General features: G+C 48.6%; 4 protein-coding genes across 4 annotated transcripts; 3 read left to right on the forward strand and 1 right to left on the reverse strand.

The window, feature by feature from the left end:
• Positions 1-312: 312 nt before the first annotated feature.
• Positions 313-3834, forward strand: Z518_02377 (uncharacterized protein; the record flags this gene model as incomplete). Its single annotated transcript, XM_013419405.1, has 7 exons — positions 313-663; positions 877-1069; positions 1114-1536; positions 1588-2208; positions 2260-2368; positions 2500-2775; positions 2829-3834. The coding sequence occupies 7 exons, from the start codon at positions 313-315 to the stop codon at positions 3832-3834; spliced, it is 2979 nt and encodes a 992-aa protein (XP_013274859.1).
• A 3717-nt stretch (positions 3835-7551) lies between these two features.
• On the forward strand, positions 7552-9610 carry Z518_02378 (uncharacterized protein; the record flags this gene model as incomplete). The annotated part of the gene is made up of 8 exons (XM_013419406.1): positions 7552-7744; positions 7808-7915; positions 7969-8079; positions 8129-8234; positions 8287-8449; positions 8503-8585; positions 8637-8846; positions 8902-9610. 8 exons carry the CDS (start codon positions 7552-7554, stop codon positions 9608-9610), a joined length of 1683 nt encoding a protein of 560 aa, XP_013274860.1.
• Positions 9611-12401: 2791 nt separating this feature from the next.
• On the reverse strand, positions 12402-12731 carry Z518_02379 (uncharacterized protein; the record flags this gene model as incomplete). Its single annotated transcript, XM_013419407.1, has 1 exon — positions 12402-12731. The coding sequence occupies one exon, from the start codon at positions 12729-12731 to the stop codon at positions 12402-12404; it is 330 nt and encodes a 109-aa protein (XP_013274861.1).
• A 1076-nt stretch (positions 12732-13807) lies between these two features.
• Positions 13808-15304, forward strand: Z518_02380 (uncharacterized protein; the record flags this gene model as incomplete). The annotated part of the gene is made up of 1 exon (XM_013419408.1): positions 13808-15304. One exon carries the CDS (start codon positions 13808-13810, stop codon positions 15302-15304), a length of 1497 nt encoding a protein of 498 aa, XP_013274862.1.
• Between the last annotated feature and the right edge of the window lie 1522 nt (positions 15305-16826).

Below are 16826 nucleotides of genomic sequence, written 5' to 3' on the forward strand. Positions count from 1 at the left end.
CGAGAGGTTGCCTTGAGAATGCCTAACACCGCCTCATCGGGCCCTCGGTCGCCAATCAGACACAGAAACCTGCAAGCCATTGCCGCAGCAAGGCAACTTGGCCAGGTTTGCCTGTCACCAACTACATCACCCAATAGGAGTGCAGATATGCAGAGGCCATGCACATTTCCCTTTTTCCAGCCTGATGTCGGCATCTGAGGAAGACTTTTTTCTTCCTCTTGGACTCACATATCTTGCGAGAAGAAACGAACTTTCTCTCCAGCCCGAAACAATACTTTGAAGTCAACAGCTGGGGTTATATCCCACGATCAGATGCCGGAAGAGCACCTGTCAAACCCGGTCTCTCCGGGACACACGAGTCTTGGCCTCACCAGAACTGTCGATGTCTCCTTTCAAGAGAGCCTAGATGAGTTCCTCAGCGAGTTCAAATCTCGCCTTACTAAAGAGGAGGAGGAACAATTTCGAAATACCACGCTGGAGCAAGTGAAGGTGGAAATCCTTCATATTCAGGAAAAGCAAGCAAGGGACAAGAAATTAATGGGCCTGAATCGCATTGCGAGATTTATTGAGGGAATGGAAGAATGGGGGAGAGTGGTCGCTATTTTTGCCAACAGCTCAATATTTGTTGCATTTGTTTGGGGTCCCGTGAAATTTCTTCTTCAGGTATGGGTTCTCTTCGTGATTCAATTGGGATGTCAGTTGCGCGGTGCGCCCTTCACGTGTCGTTATTGTGTGTTGAATTCGCATATCTCGTTCCCACTTGCAGCGACTACGGCCGGCCGAGGTGGATTTTCTCGTCAGAGACTTTCCGCCTCCAGTACCCTCCCCTGTAACGTGAGGCTTTCTTTGATGAGGATATACTAAGATCTCTCGCAGGCTGCGAAGAACTTTACCGACTCATTCGAGATTCTACTCGATGCTTATCGGCAAATCGGACAACAAATTCCCCTGCTAACCCAATACCAGACTCTGTTCAGTCAGAGCCCCGAGATGAGGAATGCTCTCAAATTGATGTACTATGATATTCTGACATTCCATCGAAAAGCTCACCGCTTTTTCTCAGGTCCAGGTATGTAAGAAAGGTCCAAGGGGTCACATTCTCACTGAAGGTAGCCTGGAAAAAGATATTCCATGCCTTTTGGAAAGATTTCAAAACAAGGTTCGACGGAATACTCAAATCACTCAGCTATCACAAAAATATCATCGAGAGTCAAGCCCAATTGCTACATTTTCAGAGATATGATCAAGACCGAATGCAGCTCCTAGCATGTCTGAAACAATACGAGGACCTGCGAGAGGATCTGTGGAAAAGGATTGATGAACAGGAAAGCGCCGAACTCCAGAAAAAATATGCCGATGCTATAGCTTGGTTGGCAGCATCAAGTCCAACTTACGAGCACGAAAGAGCCCTTGAGAAGAGGGAAAGATACCCAGACAGCGGGAAGTGGATATTCGAGAAACCGCAAATGGTTGACTGGAAAGATGGTAATACACCGTCTTCACCGTTATTCTGGCTGAATGGTATGCCGGGAGCAGGTACGTTATTCGTTACAGCAGACTCGTGAAACGGAGAACTCAAAACAACAGGTAAAACTGTTCTTGCATCAAGCATCATCGAGAAATGCAGGGAAGAGTATCAATCTTCAACGGTTTTCTTTTATTGTGTTCAAAAAGATCCCACGAAGAACAACTTCTTGTCAGTCGTCAAATCCCTATTAAGCCAATTGCTGCACCTATCTCGCGAACTTGTTCCGCAATACCACGACCGGCTGAAGAAAAACGGTGAAACAATATTACAATCCCAAAAGCAAGCCATTGAACTTCTGGAGTTGTTTTTCCAGGTCAGTCTGGGCCAACCCAATCACAGCGAACAGGCCGATGGCGAGAACCGATTTTATGTTGTGATTGATGGACTAGACGAGTGTGAAAACAACGAATGGTGCAAGATCATCGATCTTTTTCAGAAGATCACCATCAATGCAGAGAAGGAGAATTATGGAAAGCTTCGGGTTATGCTCGTGAGCCAACATCTCAACCAGATCCAGAAAGCACTGAGGAACGCCTCCTGCCTGTCTATCGAACCGAGCGATAACGCTGGTGATATCCAAGATTACACTCAGCAAAGGGCGAGGGCGATTCAGACGAAATTCGACCTGAGTGATGATGATACAGCAGATGTGGTGAGGCGAACATGCAATGGGGCTCAGGGTATGGCTCATATCTTCTCACAAGTATCGTCTCTTACTGAATTTGTTCAAGGAATGTTTCTGTATGCCCGACTGGTCATTGATAATCTTCTAGATTCGGATACGAAAGCCAGCTTTCGGAAAGAATTGACAAGAGACTTTCCGGACGGTCTTGAAGAAGCGTAAGCGGTCCCTAAATACATCCCGATGACTCTGGGCAGAGTTTTCCCTCCCTCCACATACGATTCGACCAGGAGGAGGCTGTTTTGCTAGGACATTGTAGAATTGTGCAGAGATATCTAACCAATCCTAGATACGGAAGAATATTGGAGCGTCTCGAAAGGTACTCTGGTCCTGGCGCGGATCCGCAGAAATGGGAAACCATCAAAACGATTCTGGGGTGGTTAGTGTGTGCTCGGAGACCTCTCAAATGGTCCGAAATTCAGTGTGCGCACTCGATCGACTTTGATCACAAAACTGTAGACTTGGAGAGCAACCAGCTGCGCTACCATATCCGGGACAAATGCGGTTCGCTTATTGAAGCGTCATCGGATGAATTTGTATATTTCGTGCACAGCACTACAAGCCCGTGAGTGCCTTCTCTTCTCTTCGGTCTGAATCATTTTGACTATCAAGGTGCAGATATGTCGTCAAGACAGGTTACGTCCACGAAATTTCCGCGGAATTGAGTTTGACTGCTAAATGTCTTCAGTACCTTACCCTCCCGTGCTTTAGTCCAGAGCTGGACCCTCAGGGGCTCACCAAATTCGCGATCGATGGATATTATATTCTCCAGGACTATGCCGTCTCCAAATGGTCGGAGCACTTCTCTGCTTTGATGGGGAAGTGCGAAAAGTGCGAAGAAGACGAACTCAATATGGTGTTTTGCAGCGATGCATTACCCGAGTTCGAGGACGCCTTGATCCATTTCAAAACAATCTATGAGGATGCATTTGATGGAGCCATGGAAAGTATATGTCTTCCTTGGTGCGAACCATTTCTGAAAGACAACGAGGATTTTTACATCGCACTTTGTGTGTTGAAGGCCCATGTCCAACAGCATTCCAAAAGCCGCTTCGAAGTCAGAAATACAGTCAGCATCAAAACACTAAAAGAATCGTTTGAACGAAGTAGGAGCTTCTTGGAAAGGCCGTCACAAAAGCCGATTAAACTCGAGCTCAGTAGGGGCGACTCAGAAAAGCTGGACCATCTCTATGGCGAGTGCAGATACAAGTGTCCCAAACTAGGTTGCCTACGCTTCTACAACGGTTTCAGAAATGCCGGGGAGCGCCAAAAACATGTTGATGCACATGATCGCCCGTATCGCTGTGATGTGCCAGAATGTCAAGGCCAGGCGTTTGGGCTTACCTCTTCGCAGGCCCTCGAGAAACACACGAAGACATTTCATCCAACAATTGCTGATCAAATGGAGTCGTTTGGCCCGATTGACAAAAAGGAGGAAAACAAAACCGCCAAGTGGCCTTGCACATATCCGGGTTGTCCAAAAAGATTCACGCGTGGTTTCCACATGAGAAATCATCTACGGACCCATAATTCTGAACGTCCTTACAGCTGCACGCAGTGTGGGAAGGCTTTCACCAGAGATTATGATCGTAAGAGGCATGAGAAGATTCATTTGGGGCGCTGAGATTCATATTGGCCTTGGCCGCAGCCCCGGTACAAGGTTTTCTAGGCTGGCCTCCTCTCCGGACTAAAATTGCAGGGCAAGACACAACGCTAGAACCAGCGACCTTACTAAACACCAATTGAGCCTAGTTGTGCGGGCGTTGTCCGCATGGTGGAAAGGTACCTGAAACACTTCCCATTTTCCTAGGAGTTTGAGGTACCTTTCCACCATGCGGACAACGCCCGCACAACTAGGCTCAATTGGTGTTTAGTAAGGTCGCTGTTGTACGCGATTCGCTGTGGGTGGTCGCTCTCTCGATACATTCCCAGTGTGCTGGTGGGAGCATGGACCGGTGGATGGCGAGGTACCTCAAATCCCTAGTAAAATGGGGGGTTTTCAGGTACCTTTCCATCGGCTTTGCCTCCCTCGCATAATTGGCCCTTTTGGTGCTTCTTTTCCAACGTCGTTGATCCTTTTTGACAGAGCCCTTTTGTACTCGCCTTTACAGACCCTTTTGCACTCGATTTGGGCGTTGTTACGTGACCAGAATGTTTCTGTTGTCTATGAGGCCTTTCTATTGCCCGTGCAGCCCTACCTTCTTCCTTCTGACCACGTTGTCACTTCTGTCGCCTCCGTTGGGGGCCTTCCCGCCTCCTGACTATCGTCAATCACGTGATAATTTGCTTGGAATGTCACGTGAGGAAGTTGGCTTGGACAATGTCGCGACTTGCACCCTTCCTCCCTATTCAGGTAGAACAACAACACATTCCTTCTTTAGACTCCACAGTCTATCATTGACCTCGCTGCCGAACCCCTTCAGGATCTCTCTGGCACTCTATGAGCCTCTTGTGCTCTTTTGCCTAGTTGTATCTGCACTCTCTTGCCTCTTACCCCGGCCAACGCTTGCACAGCTAGGCTCGATTGGTGCATAGACAGCTCCAGACCCACTCGCTGTTGTTCGAAACTCGCTCTCCCGACTCGCTCTCTCGAGGCAATTCCCCGTTCTAGTCAGCTTAGCCCACCACCCTTGTCGTCTTGGAACGACTATTGGCTGTACCATATCTACTTCCCTTCTTCTACGCTAAAATTGCAGGGCACACATTGCAGGGCGCACATAGCAGGGCATCATGTTTTTATGGGCGGTAAAATTCTGAATGACATAGTCATCTTCTCTTTTGCTCATTCCTCGTCGAACGTTAGCCAAAGAGTTTTCATTTGAGCCGGTTCCGGAGATGCAATCATTTCAAGGCTCTGTTGACGGTGAAAAAATCGGCCTGCATTGAATTTGGCTGGTGGTAGAATAGCCTGCTGAGGATACTCTCCGGATCTCGTTGATTCACGGGTCCAGTGGATTACTTTGAGTTACTGTCAATGGATCAAACTTTTGGACTGCTTCTACCAAGGCGGCGGATGCTCTTCTCGTGATATTTGACAATCTTCTCCGTATGCCATCGTGTAGATGTGGAGCGGTTGGAATTGGTGTTTGCGTGCCAGGTTCATGATAATTGTGGTAGTTGGATGGATGATACCAATTGATGTGTCTAGTATTATGGCTTTGCTCGAGTAACAAGAGCATGAAGGACAAGGCCGCTTCTCATACCCCACGCTTTTCCATGGTATGAACTTCGTCCTCGTTCCCAGGAGAAGCCTCAACATCTTTGACCAGAGATTATCTCCCTTTCATTTCAAAAGGAAGAATGCTAGACGACCTGAGCAATGATTGTCTTGAATGATGAGGATCCATGGCTATTACCGGTGGGATGTGGCTGTCAAACCGCTATCCCTAGGTAAACAATATGAAAAAGTCCCGGTAAATCAAGATGTATCATCGTTCCCCGGCCGAACCAGCCCCAATAACCCACCAGACCACCTGTCCGACGCCTTGGTTATCTCTTTTCAGATGATTCAATATCCTGTCCTCTGAAAACAGACCACATCCACAACTCGTACCCATTCACCAACATGCGACTAGGTCTATAGCCCATTGAGGAATGAGTTTGCAAAACCTGAAGCAGGCTGAATATCAAATCATGGAGCAAAGATTTGACTCATCAATTCTCATTGTATCAGCTGTAAGGATCGAAGGACAGAAAGACGCCACTGCAATGCTCCTGATCTAACTCCTCTCGCGGCTCATAGGGTTAGCTCTCCACAAAACAGTCAAAAGGGAACTTTGACTTTTGGTGCTGAGACTTGAAAATTCCATCTTTGGTCCCAGCACCCACGACGCTGGGGCGGTGAAGAGTTGGACTATGTGGTCTCGCAACTATTGAGACTATGGGACTGACTCAAGCGCGCATGCCCCTTCCCCAAAGACGGCGTTACAAGTCACGAGAAGGGATATAGCCTTTGGGACCGCCTTGGGACATCAACTAGCAGGAGAAATGGTCGAGAACATCTGGTCTCCTAGCTCAGTTCTCTTGTCCAGGATTCTGCACATGGGAGCTCAGGAAGGCCAATCGGCTGAAGATTCAGGTCGACTAGAGGAGGGATCAAAGAACAAAGACTTAGGGTAATCTTGAAACTTCGTCAAATAACAAGGTCCAAAGAGTTCAACACTTGCCCCAGACTGTTGAAGGTAGGGATTTTTGGACCCATTCAGTCAGATTTACGGGGTGCGAAGTCCAATCCGAGAACAACATTAAATCGACATAACCGATCATCAATAAAGGCATATCCATGGGATGCTCTGCAGCAGTATGCGCTCGACGTGCTATCATTTCCTGTGAGATCGGCTGAAACCGAGAAAATCTTCAGTTCGGCTAAAACTTTCATTACTACCCCCACCCCAACCGCTTGACGGACAAGACGATCGAGGAACTGGAGTTATTGAAGTAATGGAGGGTGGGTGGCCTCATCAAACAGAGCTGAGCGTCTGTACGATAGGAAGTACAATAACACGGCCACCAACACGACGGGCCGATATCAAGATCCATACAGAAATAGCAGGATATCAGGATCGTCCACATTGCCGCAGGCTGCTTACTTCATGCTCAAGTTACTCGCCCGCCAGCTCAGGCTATTCATCGTTGAGCCTAGGTAAAGCTTCAGTCTCTCTCTCCCTTGTCCTTTTCTACAGACCTTGTCACGTGGTTAAAATTGACTTTGAACAATGATAACTAGTTTAGACATCCCCTGTCACGGTCAGGTCTGGCTGTAAGCAGTAGGATAGGTACAATTGCACAGGTTAGATAGATCAGGATAGAAGAAATCAGGTACAGCCATATACGACCGGCTTATGTAACGCAGGACAGGTGTAGCAGGAAGACCAAAACGTATCTTGAGGAGCTACATATCAGTCATGCGCTTGTCTTAGCAAGCCTTGAGCCTGTCGTGACAAGCTCTTGCATAGGGCCAATGTGTTAGGGAAGGAGGACTGTTTCCACTCCACCACAAACGCTGTGAATCTCATCGCTATGTGACCGAGATTACAAGCCTTCCAACCCATAATTTCAACATGACATGCCCAAGGTGGACAAGAACTTGGCATTCATGACGATTTCTCCGCGTTTGATTGCATACACAGTAATTGAATTTCCTTTTTATTTTTTAGCGTAAGTGCTTATCAGGTTGGTGAGATGGGGTCTCTTATCTCACGACCATGGATGTGGTAGATCATCGAATGCCCGCCCGATACGCCGCAGCTTTTGGCTATATAGATGGGGCCGGAATGATGATTCAACCGGCTACATGCGGTGCGCCATCCGACAATATATTGCTTTTGAAGTTTTGGTCAAGATGGACTCAGTGCTGCACAAAAATCTCCCCCTCCCGAGGAAGGATGAAAAACCATCCGCTTCCGAAGATATAACAGATGATGGCCAGGGCATCGCTGAGGGGGAGATCATAACTGCTGGATCTCAACAGCTTCACCGAAAGCTACGTGGAAGAGAAGTCCAACTTATTGCGGTCGGAGGAGCGATCGGCACTTGTATGTGCATATACACGAGGCGTTTATACGGCCCTAGAGAATAACGACTGATGGAAGAAATAGCTCTCTTCGTACAAATGGGAGCAGTCCTTCCTCGGGGAGGACCAGCCGGCCTTTTCATTGGATTCGTGGTATATGGCACCATTATCCTGGCTGTGAATCAATGTTTCGGTTCGTCATTATTTCCATGCAACGAGGTCGGCTGCTAATAGAATGAATCCCAGCCGAAATGATTTGCTACATGCCGATTCCTTCGCCTTTTGTCCGGCTTGCGGGCCATTGGGTCGATGAAGCGCTGAGTTTCGCCATGGGCTATAACTTTTTCTTAGTAATGGGTGTGAAGCCATGGCATTCATACTTGGATATTCAGCTGACTTCAGCCAGCACTGGGAATACCATATGAGATTGTGGCGCTCAATGTTCTTCTGACGTACTGGACGGACAGAGTTCCTGTCGCTGTGGTCGTCGTTATCTGCATTGTCCTCTATGCGTAGGCAGCCATCTCTCATGTCGCGAACGCATCGTCGCTAAAACTAGCGCAGAGTTCTGAATGTTCTTACTGTTCGTTACTTCGGTGTCTCGGAGTTCTACTTGTCCATTTTCAAGATTTTCTTGATGGTGGGTCTAATCATGTACACCTTCGTAACCATGGTCGGAGGGAATCCGGATCATGATGCTTACGGTTTCCGGTACTGGAGCGATCCCGTAAGTGCTTCATACTGCAAGAATGATATCCAAGCAGCTGACTTCGTGAAAAGGGAGCATTTGTCTCGTACCTAGTACCGGGGGACACGGGCCGATTTCTCGGAGTGTTAGCCTGTATGGTCCAGGCATCCTTCACGTACGCAGCTCCTCTTGAAACCGGCCCGCCCATATTTCTGACAAGTTCTAGAATGGTCGGACCAGAATTCATCTCTATGACTGCTGGAGAAGCTGAACAACCCCGACGGATTATGTCCAAGGCTTACTCATCGTTTGTCTGGCGTCTCATGTTGTTTTTCTGCCTTGGAGCGCTCTGTATGGGCATTGTCATACCATACAATGACCCCGTTCTTGAGGCAACTTTGAGCGGTGAAAGGGAGGGGAGTGGTACTGGGGCAGCGTGAGTTAATTCATCCCTTTTTAGTGTTGTGTTTTCGATCTAATATTATCTCAAGGTCTCCGTACGTCATCTCAATGGACCGATTCAGGATTCCAGTCCTCCCAGACATTGTCAACGCTCTTATTATGACCTCGGTTTTCTCGGCTGGAAACAATCTGGTGTACTCCGCCACGCGAACACTTTATGGCATGTCCCTTGAGGGCAAAGCCTTCGCTATCTTCTCAAAGTGCAGCAAATCAGGTGTACCCTATTACGCCGTGGCTGCGACCATGAGTTTTTGTTTACTCGGTTTCTTGCAGATCAACAGCAGCTCCGCCACAGTCCTTGGTTGGTTGGTGAACTGTATCACAGCTTCGTATTTGCTCAACTACTTTGGAACATGCATAACTTACCTTTACTTTTTTAAATCGCTTCGTCAACAAGGTATTGACAGAAGAACCCTCCCGTACCGAGGCTACCTACAACCCTACACAGGATGGTATGCTGTTTGCGGGACTGGCATTATGACTCTGATTCTGGGTCATAGCCTGTTTATATCGGGACAGTGGGACGTCACGAGCTTTTGCTTGAACTATATCATGATTGCATTCTTCATACTCACTTTCGCATTCTGGAAGATATTCAAGCGAACCAGGGCGGTGCCTTTGGGCAAAGCAGACCTTCAACTAGGAACCACCAAGCAAGAAATCGATGAGTACGAAGCGGCTTACGTTCCACCAACTCGCGGGAAAGCAGCGCATTTCTTTAATCGGGTGTTCGAGTAGGATTTGATTGCATATGCGAAAAGACTCAGTACTTGGATAGAGAACGGCGTTCGGCTTGAGTGGCGTGGCATTTCAATCCTGTTCCATGAACGAATAGATGATCATCATCAAGATGTTGCAACGTATTTTATGCGGCAGGGTAGGTATTGGACAAACCACAAGATTTTCGGGGTCCTTGATGAGCTAATGCTTAAGAACTAAAGGGCTACTATTAGCTCATCTATTTTTCTAAATACGAGTTGTTCACCAGCTCCAAAAGTTTGTCAGACTTGCAATCGTTTTGATAGAATGGCAGAGGGGCCCTTACGCGTTGTGGGCCTAGCTCCTCGACTTTCTGCGCTCCCATTAAGAGCATGCCGGTTCTGCAGAGAGTCCTCTCAACTCCCTCAATCACCTCCCGCCACAAGCCTTCAGAGTGCAGGTCCGCCAATGCCTGCAGCTTTTAGCTCCCAAACAGAACCTTCGCCACATTTCGTGCCCCGTCGAATGCTACCATCAACTAGGATCTCAAGCTTGCCGAACCTGTCAGCAACCGGGGGGTCTAGCGTCAATACCACTAGCTTGATCTCTTTCAGCCGATTGATTCGATTCAACATAGCTACACTCTTGCTCCTGTCTATCCGGATGTAAATCTGCCACCCAGACACCTGATCAGAGCCGGCGTTGGCAACAATCTGTTCTGGTGACATAGGTGCGTTGCTCGATATGATTTGGAGCAAAGCTGCGGCAGTCCCTGCCTCCCCCAGATGAATGGCCGAATCGAGCCATGGCTGCTGGGGAAATGTAGATGGGCATTTCCAGCTTGTGCCCCAGGACTTCTGTGCCTAGATCGCAGGAGCTTGCAATTGTCAAACAACTTGAGATGTATTTGCTCTCTCTCTTCTATCAACTTGTTGCGCTCCTGAGAATCTCTATATAGATGTTGCGAAAGTCTCGTCGTAGTGCGGAATAATCGCCAGGAATGCTGTTATCTATGACAACATCCTAAAACAGTACTAGCCCCGTCTCTTGTAGAGCCAGTGTATGACAGTCAGGTTCTCACGTTAGTTTGGGGCATGTCTCTCAGTCAATCTGGCTAAGAGGAGCCTCGGAACTCAGATTATGCTACGTGCCAGGAGGTTGGATAGGCTCAAATTCGTTTGCGGTATCTCTACCTGCAAGCCGAAGGAGGATGGCTCTAGGTCCAACAAGATGGACAGAGAGGGTCTCAATCACTTATGTGCAGGATTCCAGTCATTTAGTTTCAAGATTTGATATCGGACTACCTCAAGAAAGACAGGAGGCGCAGACCACGAAACGAATGGAACGCCATGGGAATGCTCACCTCCTGGACTTTTCCAGAAAGCACCATCCAACAGATTTCTGGCGTCTTGTGTATTCTCACCGTGTTAGTATCATCCTGGACCGAGTCCGAAGCTTTGTCGCAAGCCCAAACCGTTCCATTTATCTTTGAGTGACCTTGGCGACCACATACCTTCTGGCTGCGCTGAATACTTCGCCCATGGCAAAGATGATCACCGGCCTAGTGTGTGAGAAGCAGTCAGTGGGCAAATTTGCAATTGAGCGAGAAGTTCTTTTGAAATGCTACCTGGCTACTGCGGACCCGCAAAATCCGATTCATTTTCTTTCCCAGATCATTTAAAGTTGGAGTTTCAGACCACCAAGCTACTCGTAGTCGTCCCTTTTACGTCTACTAATTCACACTGACCTTGTTGGTCAGTTCGAAGGGAGTTGTCTGAGTCACTGGTTGGCTGTTAAACACGGGATCTCTGGCGAGTTCTCCACTGACCCACTCCATGTCGCTGTGGAGACGGCCGGATATGACGTTTTTCAGCGCAAATCATGGCGATAAGCATCGTGAGAGTGCCTCCAAGAGGAAAGTCATTGTGTTCAATGTCCGCCCCTTTATAACCACGGAGCGGCAGAATTTATAGGAAACTTCCCGCTCTCCCCATATGGATGGCAGCGTCTTGACGTCTTGGTCCATCTTCATGCCGAGTCCTGCCTCCTCAACGAACGCTGACCGCCCCTTTCCCCAATGGCCGCCCGATACGCCGGCGTTTTGCCCACTGACGGTCGCATTCGCTCTTGGATGTCGGACATGTAAGGCTCGCAAGAAGTCCGATGAACAATACTCAAACACTGATAAGCCCTGTCGGTCTTGCGCGCGCCTCGACCTGGTCTGCCCAAGACTTCTTGCAGTCGAGCTGTGATAAGTGGCGACGCCAAGGCTTGTGGAGACCCTCGGAGGCGTTGTATGTCTGACCGTCCCTTGGACCCCTTTATCCCATATTCCACCTTGCCCTCTGCCGGAAGTTCCAATTACTTCAAGCAAACAGCTCGTACCGCTGAACCAAGTTTGCCCACCTCTCTCCGACGCATCCTTTCTTCACTTTTCAAGGCCCACCCAGGACTTTGTCAAATAGGGGATGAATCCGAATGAGCTGTGTCATTGCACTGGTCCCGAGTTATCAAGGCTGGGTGAATCGAATCATTCATGATGACCTTTGCTCAAATTTCCATTATTCAATCCCCGACCCAGCTCCAGACTCCTACTGCCCTGGACCAAAAAATGTTCAGACCGCTGTCGGTCTTTTCAAGTGCAGGTTATTCGACTCGTCGCGTCTCAATGGTTGAACCGCTTTCCCGTTAGCCCGGCCGCGCCAATCGGTGATTAAACCTATTGACTGGCCTTATTTCTCTTCGTCTTGATTCTCACGATCTAGATATGCATGAATCGGCCGTTCACAGCCACGGACCATGGGGCGACTTACCCAGACCTGTTACTCACTTAGCACAAGGATCCACTTTCAACCATATCAAGGAGGGATTGATTTCCGTGGATCTCCGGCTCGCCAGGGCCTTGCCCGAGACCTTTTTGCCGCCGATGCACAACATCTTTGTTTCGGGAGATATCCACGCCTCGTTTGGAAACCCGGGGACCAAACTCATCCTTGTGCTTGGTTGTACGATCTTTAAGCTGAGTCCCTTTCATCTCAGGGCTTTTCGTCATGGTAGGATGGGCTAGTTTGCTGGGAGCAGATATCAGCTCCTCTTTGGATTTATCCGACCGTGAGCCGGGATTGATGTGCCTTGACTCCTTTACGTGGCTGTTGAACATGTTTTGCGGATGTGAATGCCTGCTATATCAGTAAGGAGAACCAAAAGACTGATCCATTCCTGACTTTTCTGATCTCATATGAGCTGATCCGCGAAGGTCCTTATTGCTTTACCATTGCCTGGTTGATGCAAGCTATCATTACATTGGCTTAGCTAACGCTCAGGGCACCCACGATTACTATTCTCAACGGGCTCGAATGATGATATTTCAACCCGCAATTGCGTGCAATATCGGCAGATGAATTTCTCCCTTTGGGCACGCATCCCTACAACCACAAAGATCCAGACTCTTCTCATAGGCCAGGAAAATCAATCCCACCTCAGGGATATACCTGACTCTCCATCTACCGGCAGCTTACCAATCCGATCCCTTATATTCGCACAGGCGGTTTGGCATAATCCTCGACAGCAGTGCACGCATTGTCACGTGACGGTATGGCGTGCTTCTGCCCCTTTATTTGGTGCTCGACAGGCGGCGCCATCCAGAAGATGTGTTGGAGAGAATCGCTTCGCGACGCACGGTATCTTTGATCAACTGCGCGCGGAGTGTACAGGGAAAAGTACAAGTGTGAACCGTTGATCTGATGGACCAAAGAAAAGTGGATAATATCAACGCTGCGGCAGCCAACAGCCTTTTATCTCAGAATGAAGACTGATGGGGCTTCGGTTATTTGGAGCGAAAGCTCTGTGGCCATCCTATGTTGAGCATGCATTTCCGTCAGCAGGACTCCCTCAGGATACCAGTACCCTAGACCACCCTCAGGTTGGTTCACGCGTCTATCGTCTTAAGCTGCTGCGGAACGCACGTTATCATACATCTGACAAGGAGAGGAAGCTGACTAGAATAGAACCATACTGTGCTAAGATTACGAGATATCTTAGAACGCAAAGCTAATGGCCGAGAAAGAGAATGAAGTTCGACTGTGGTAGGCTCACATCAGACAACCTCCGACTGGTCCCCCCAGACAGAGACCGACGGATGCAGATTCGTCCTCGTGGCACAGTGAAGAGCAGATCAAATTCTTCTTAAAAGAAGTCATCATCCCAAGACCCGTGTTGACCAAACACCAGATAGGAATGGCATCGAACAATGTGAAAAGAGTGGCTGTCATTGGAGCAGGGATTAGTGGAGTATGCTCGGCGGCGCATCTCTTGAAGCAGGGTCCCGAAGTCATTCTGTTTGAGAGGTCTGGAATAGCTGGAGGTGTATGGCATTTTGACGAGAGATCTGCACTCGAACCCTCGTATCCGAATGAGAATCCATCTCTGGGAGATTACAAAACAACCTTGCCGCATGCCGACGATACGCCACCCCCAGAATCCGGGGAAGACCTAGGTCTAGAAATCATCCTTGCGCCTCCTGGACCTTGTTATGCTGGGCTCATGAACAATGTCTCGACGAGGCTTATGAAAACAAGCCTTCTGGATTGGCCGGAGGGAACTGAGGATTTTGTCAGTCAGAAGGTTTTAGAAGAATACGTCCAAACCATCGCAGATGTTCATGGTGTTTCTGCCGTCGCCCGGTATCACACTCGAGTAGAGGACGTCCAAAAGCGGGGCACGGAATGGGTCATACGAACGACGACTTTGCACAAGGCGTCTTTCGGATCGCAGCTGGTGCAGCGACAATGGATTTTCGACGCGATCATCGTCGCTTCTGGGCATTATAACATGCCTCGCGTGCCTGATTTTCCCGGTCTCCAGGAGTGGAAACATGCCAGGCCCGATCGGGTATGGCACTCAAAAGGGTACAGAAATCCTCAACTCTTCAAGGATCAAAATATTCTTCTGATCGGCGCGGGTGTCTCCTCTTGTGACATCGCGAAGGAATCCAGTGCATATGCACAACACATTTTCCAGAGCTCTCGAGGTGGAGCGCTCGATCTTCCCGCGAGTATATTGCCCAACAACGCCACACGAGTTGGTGGGATCAAGTCATTCGAACTCGATGAGCGTCGACTCGATGAGAAGAGTTCCGACTCGGACCCCATTCCAGGGAAGATTATTCTCGACGACGGTCAGGAGTTAACCAACATTCACTCGGTCGTCCTCTGCACCGGGTACATCATTTCGTACCCATTTCTTCCCAACTTGCATTCTGATACGACCCCGGCACACCAGGCGGATGAATCTGTGCTAGTGACGGCCGACGGGAACATGGTCCACAACCTGTACAAGGACATATTCTACATTGAAGATCCTTCTCTGATCTTTGTTGGTGTGCCATACCACATTTCAACCTTTTCCTTCTTCGACATGCAAGCCCAATCCGTAGCGAGAGTCCTGGGTGGGAAGGCGTCACTGCCAACACAACAAGAAATGCGAGATGACTACGCACAGCGAGTGAAGAGGAGTGCCCTAGGCAGAGACTTCCACAGTCTTCGAGGCTCCAATGAAGAACAAGCATACGTTGCTGACTTGGTAGAGTGGATGAATCGGGACGCAGTCAGGTTGGGAATAGAAGACAAAATGCAAGGTCATACCCCGGAATGGCATGAAGCGAAAAAAGATATGGAGGAAAAGCTCAAGTGGCTGAGGGATCGGCCACCAAAGCAGGGCATAAGTCAAATTTGAGAAAGCGTCAGCATGACGACGGCGAGGTGGAACTCGGGAGCAAGAAGTGAGAACATATACGCACCTCTACAGGGGAGAAAGGATTGTGCAAACCGGCGTAGAGATCCGCCGTAGACACCCTGCGTGCCTTGAATTTGTGGTTTTCCGTAATGTACCAGCTATTCCCAATTCGATCTTTTTCTGCTGCGCTCTGAAATTCCAGCTTCAACCGAATATTTACTGTAATACTTCTATCAATCAATCATCTCGTTGCACTTGATACAAAAATCTCGTTGATACATCTATTCTTCCAATCCGTCCTTTCTTCCTCGGTCTTGACGGCCAATAGCCGAAATCTTTAGCCGACTACCGAGATCCAAATCCTCTACGAACGTCCGCCGGAAGTTTCTTGAAAATGCCTCCCAAGCGCATCACAGTGCAGCCCTCCCGTCGCCCCGTACAGCCTAAGGGCTATTTCGGCACGATATACCATACGCTGACATCGGAGGAGAATGCCAGTGTCGTCATTAGCTTGGCTATGTTCGGGGTAGGTTCTTTCAACTCACGTGTCCTGTTACTGAGATTGTTTGAATACGTGGAGTGGCTCTTATGGCGATGCTTAAGATTGGGCGAGCGAAGCGCACGCCACAGGTGAAGCAGATGATGGAGATGCATGTATTCGTCAGAAGGATAGGACAATCATTGGGAAAGGAAGACCGTCGCGAGATTTCCACATTCTTTGTCGAACTCACCATTGACTCTTTATTGATGCTCCTTCCACATTTACCTCAGCTCTTTGGGTTGGAGGATATTCTTACTGACAACACATTCCTCATCGCAGGCCGCCGTCACATTCTTTAACTCTGAATGGAGTGAAATGCTCCTACCCGGCTTTTGAACCGAACCATTCATCGGCGGTCCTCCTTCCTCATTGATAACTCCGCTCTCCTTTGCTTTGACTCGATATGATACGATAGAACGCCAAAGTCCCCACGAGTTGGATTTGGGAAGATTTGCGCATGTGGAGGTGTTCATTGGCTGTGAAAGCTGCAACGCGGTTGGTTGCAGATGTCACAGGATTGACACGATTCGATTCGAAAAGCAATGCGTACGGGGGAGACTGCCCCTGCAATTGAGGGACGAATTTGCATGTTCTGCTCGATCAATCCCAGGTTGAGCGGATGATTCCGCCACGTCGGCAAAGATCACACCTCCGAAGTCACAATTGACCAAACAGTTATACGTATTGGTGTGGCTTTCCGACTTGTTACAGTTGGCGAGGTTTGCTGGTCACAGCCATAACAATGAGGAAGAATCAAATCTGTACATTACTTTCAATCAATAAACGCATCCGCCCACCAATAAACCGATTCACAACCTCAGACAAACGAAACGGAACTAGTCACGACTTCCATGCTTGAGACCCACAACTCCAATTTTGCATATTTGGAACAGCAAGTGATCTTGACACAAGTCTCATTTCTCCCCCCACCCCCCACATTGTTCTATTAACCTTTTTTTCATTTGGTGAGATATGATGATA

Source organism: Rhinocladiella mackenziei, assembly GCF_000835555.1.
Source record: "Rhinocladiella mackenziei CBS 650.93 unplaced genomic scaffold supercont1.2, whole genome shotgun sequence".
Lineage (NCBI taxonomy): Eukaryota > Fungi > Ascomycota > Eurotiomycetes > Chaetothyriales > Herpotrichiellaceae > Rhinocladiella > Rhinocladiella mackenziei.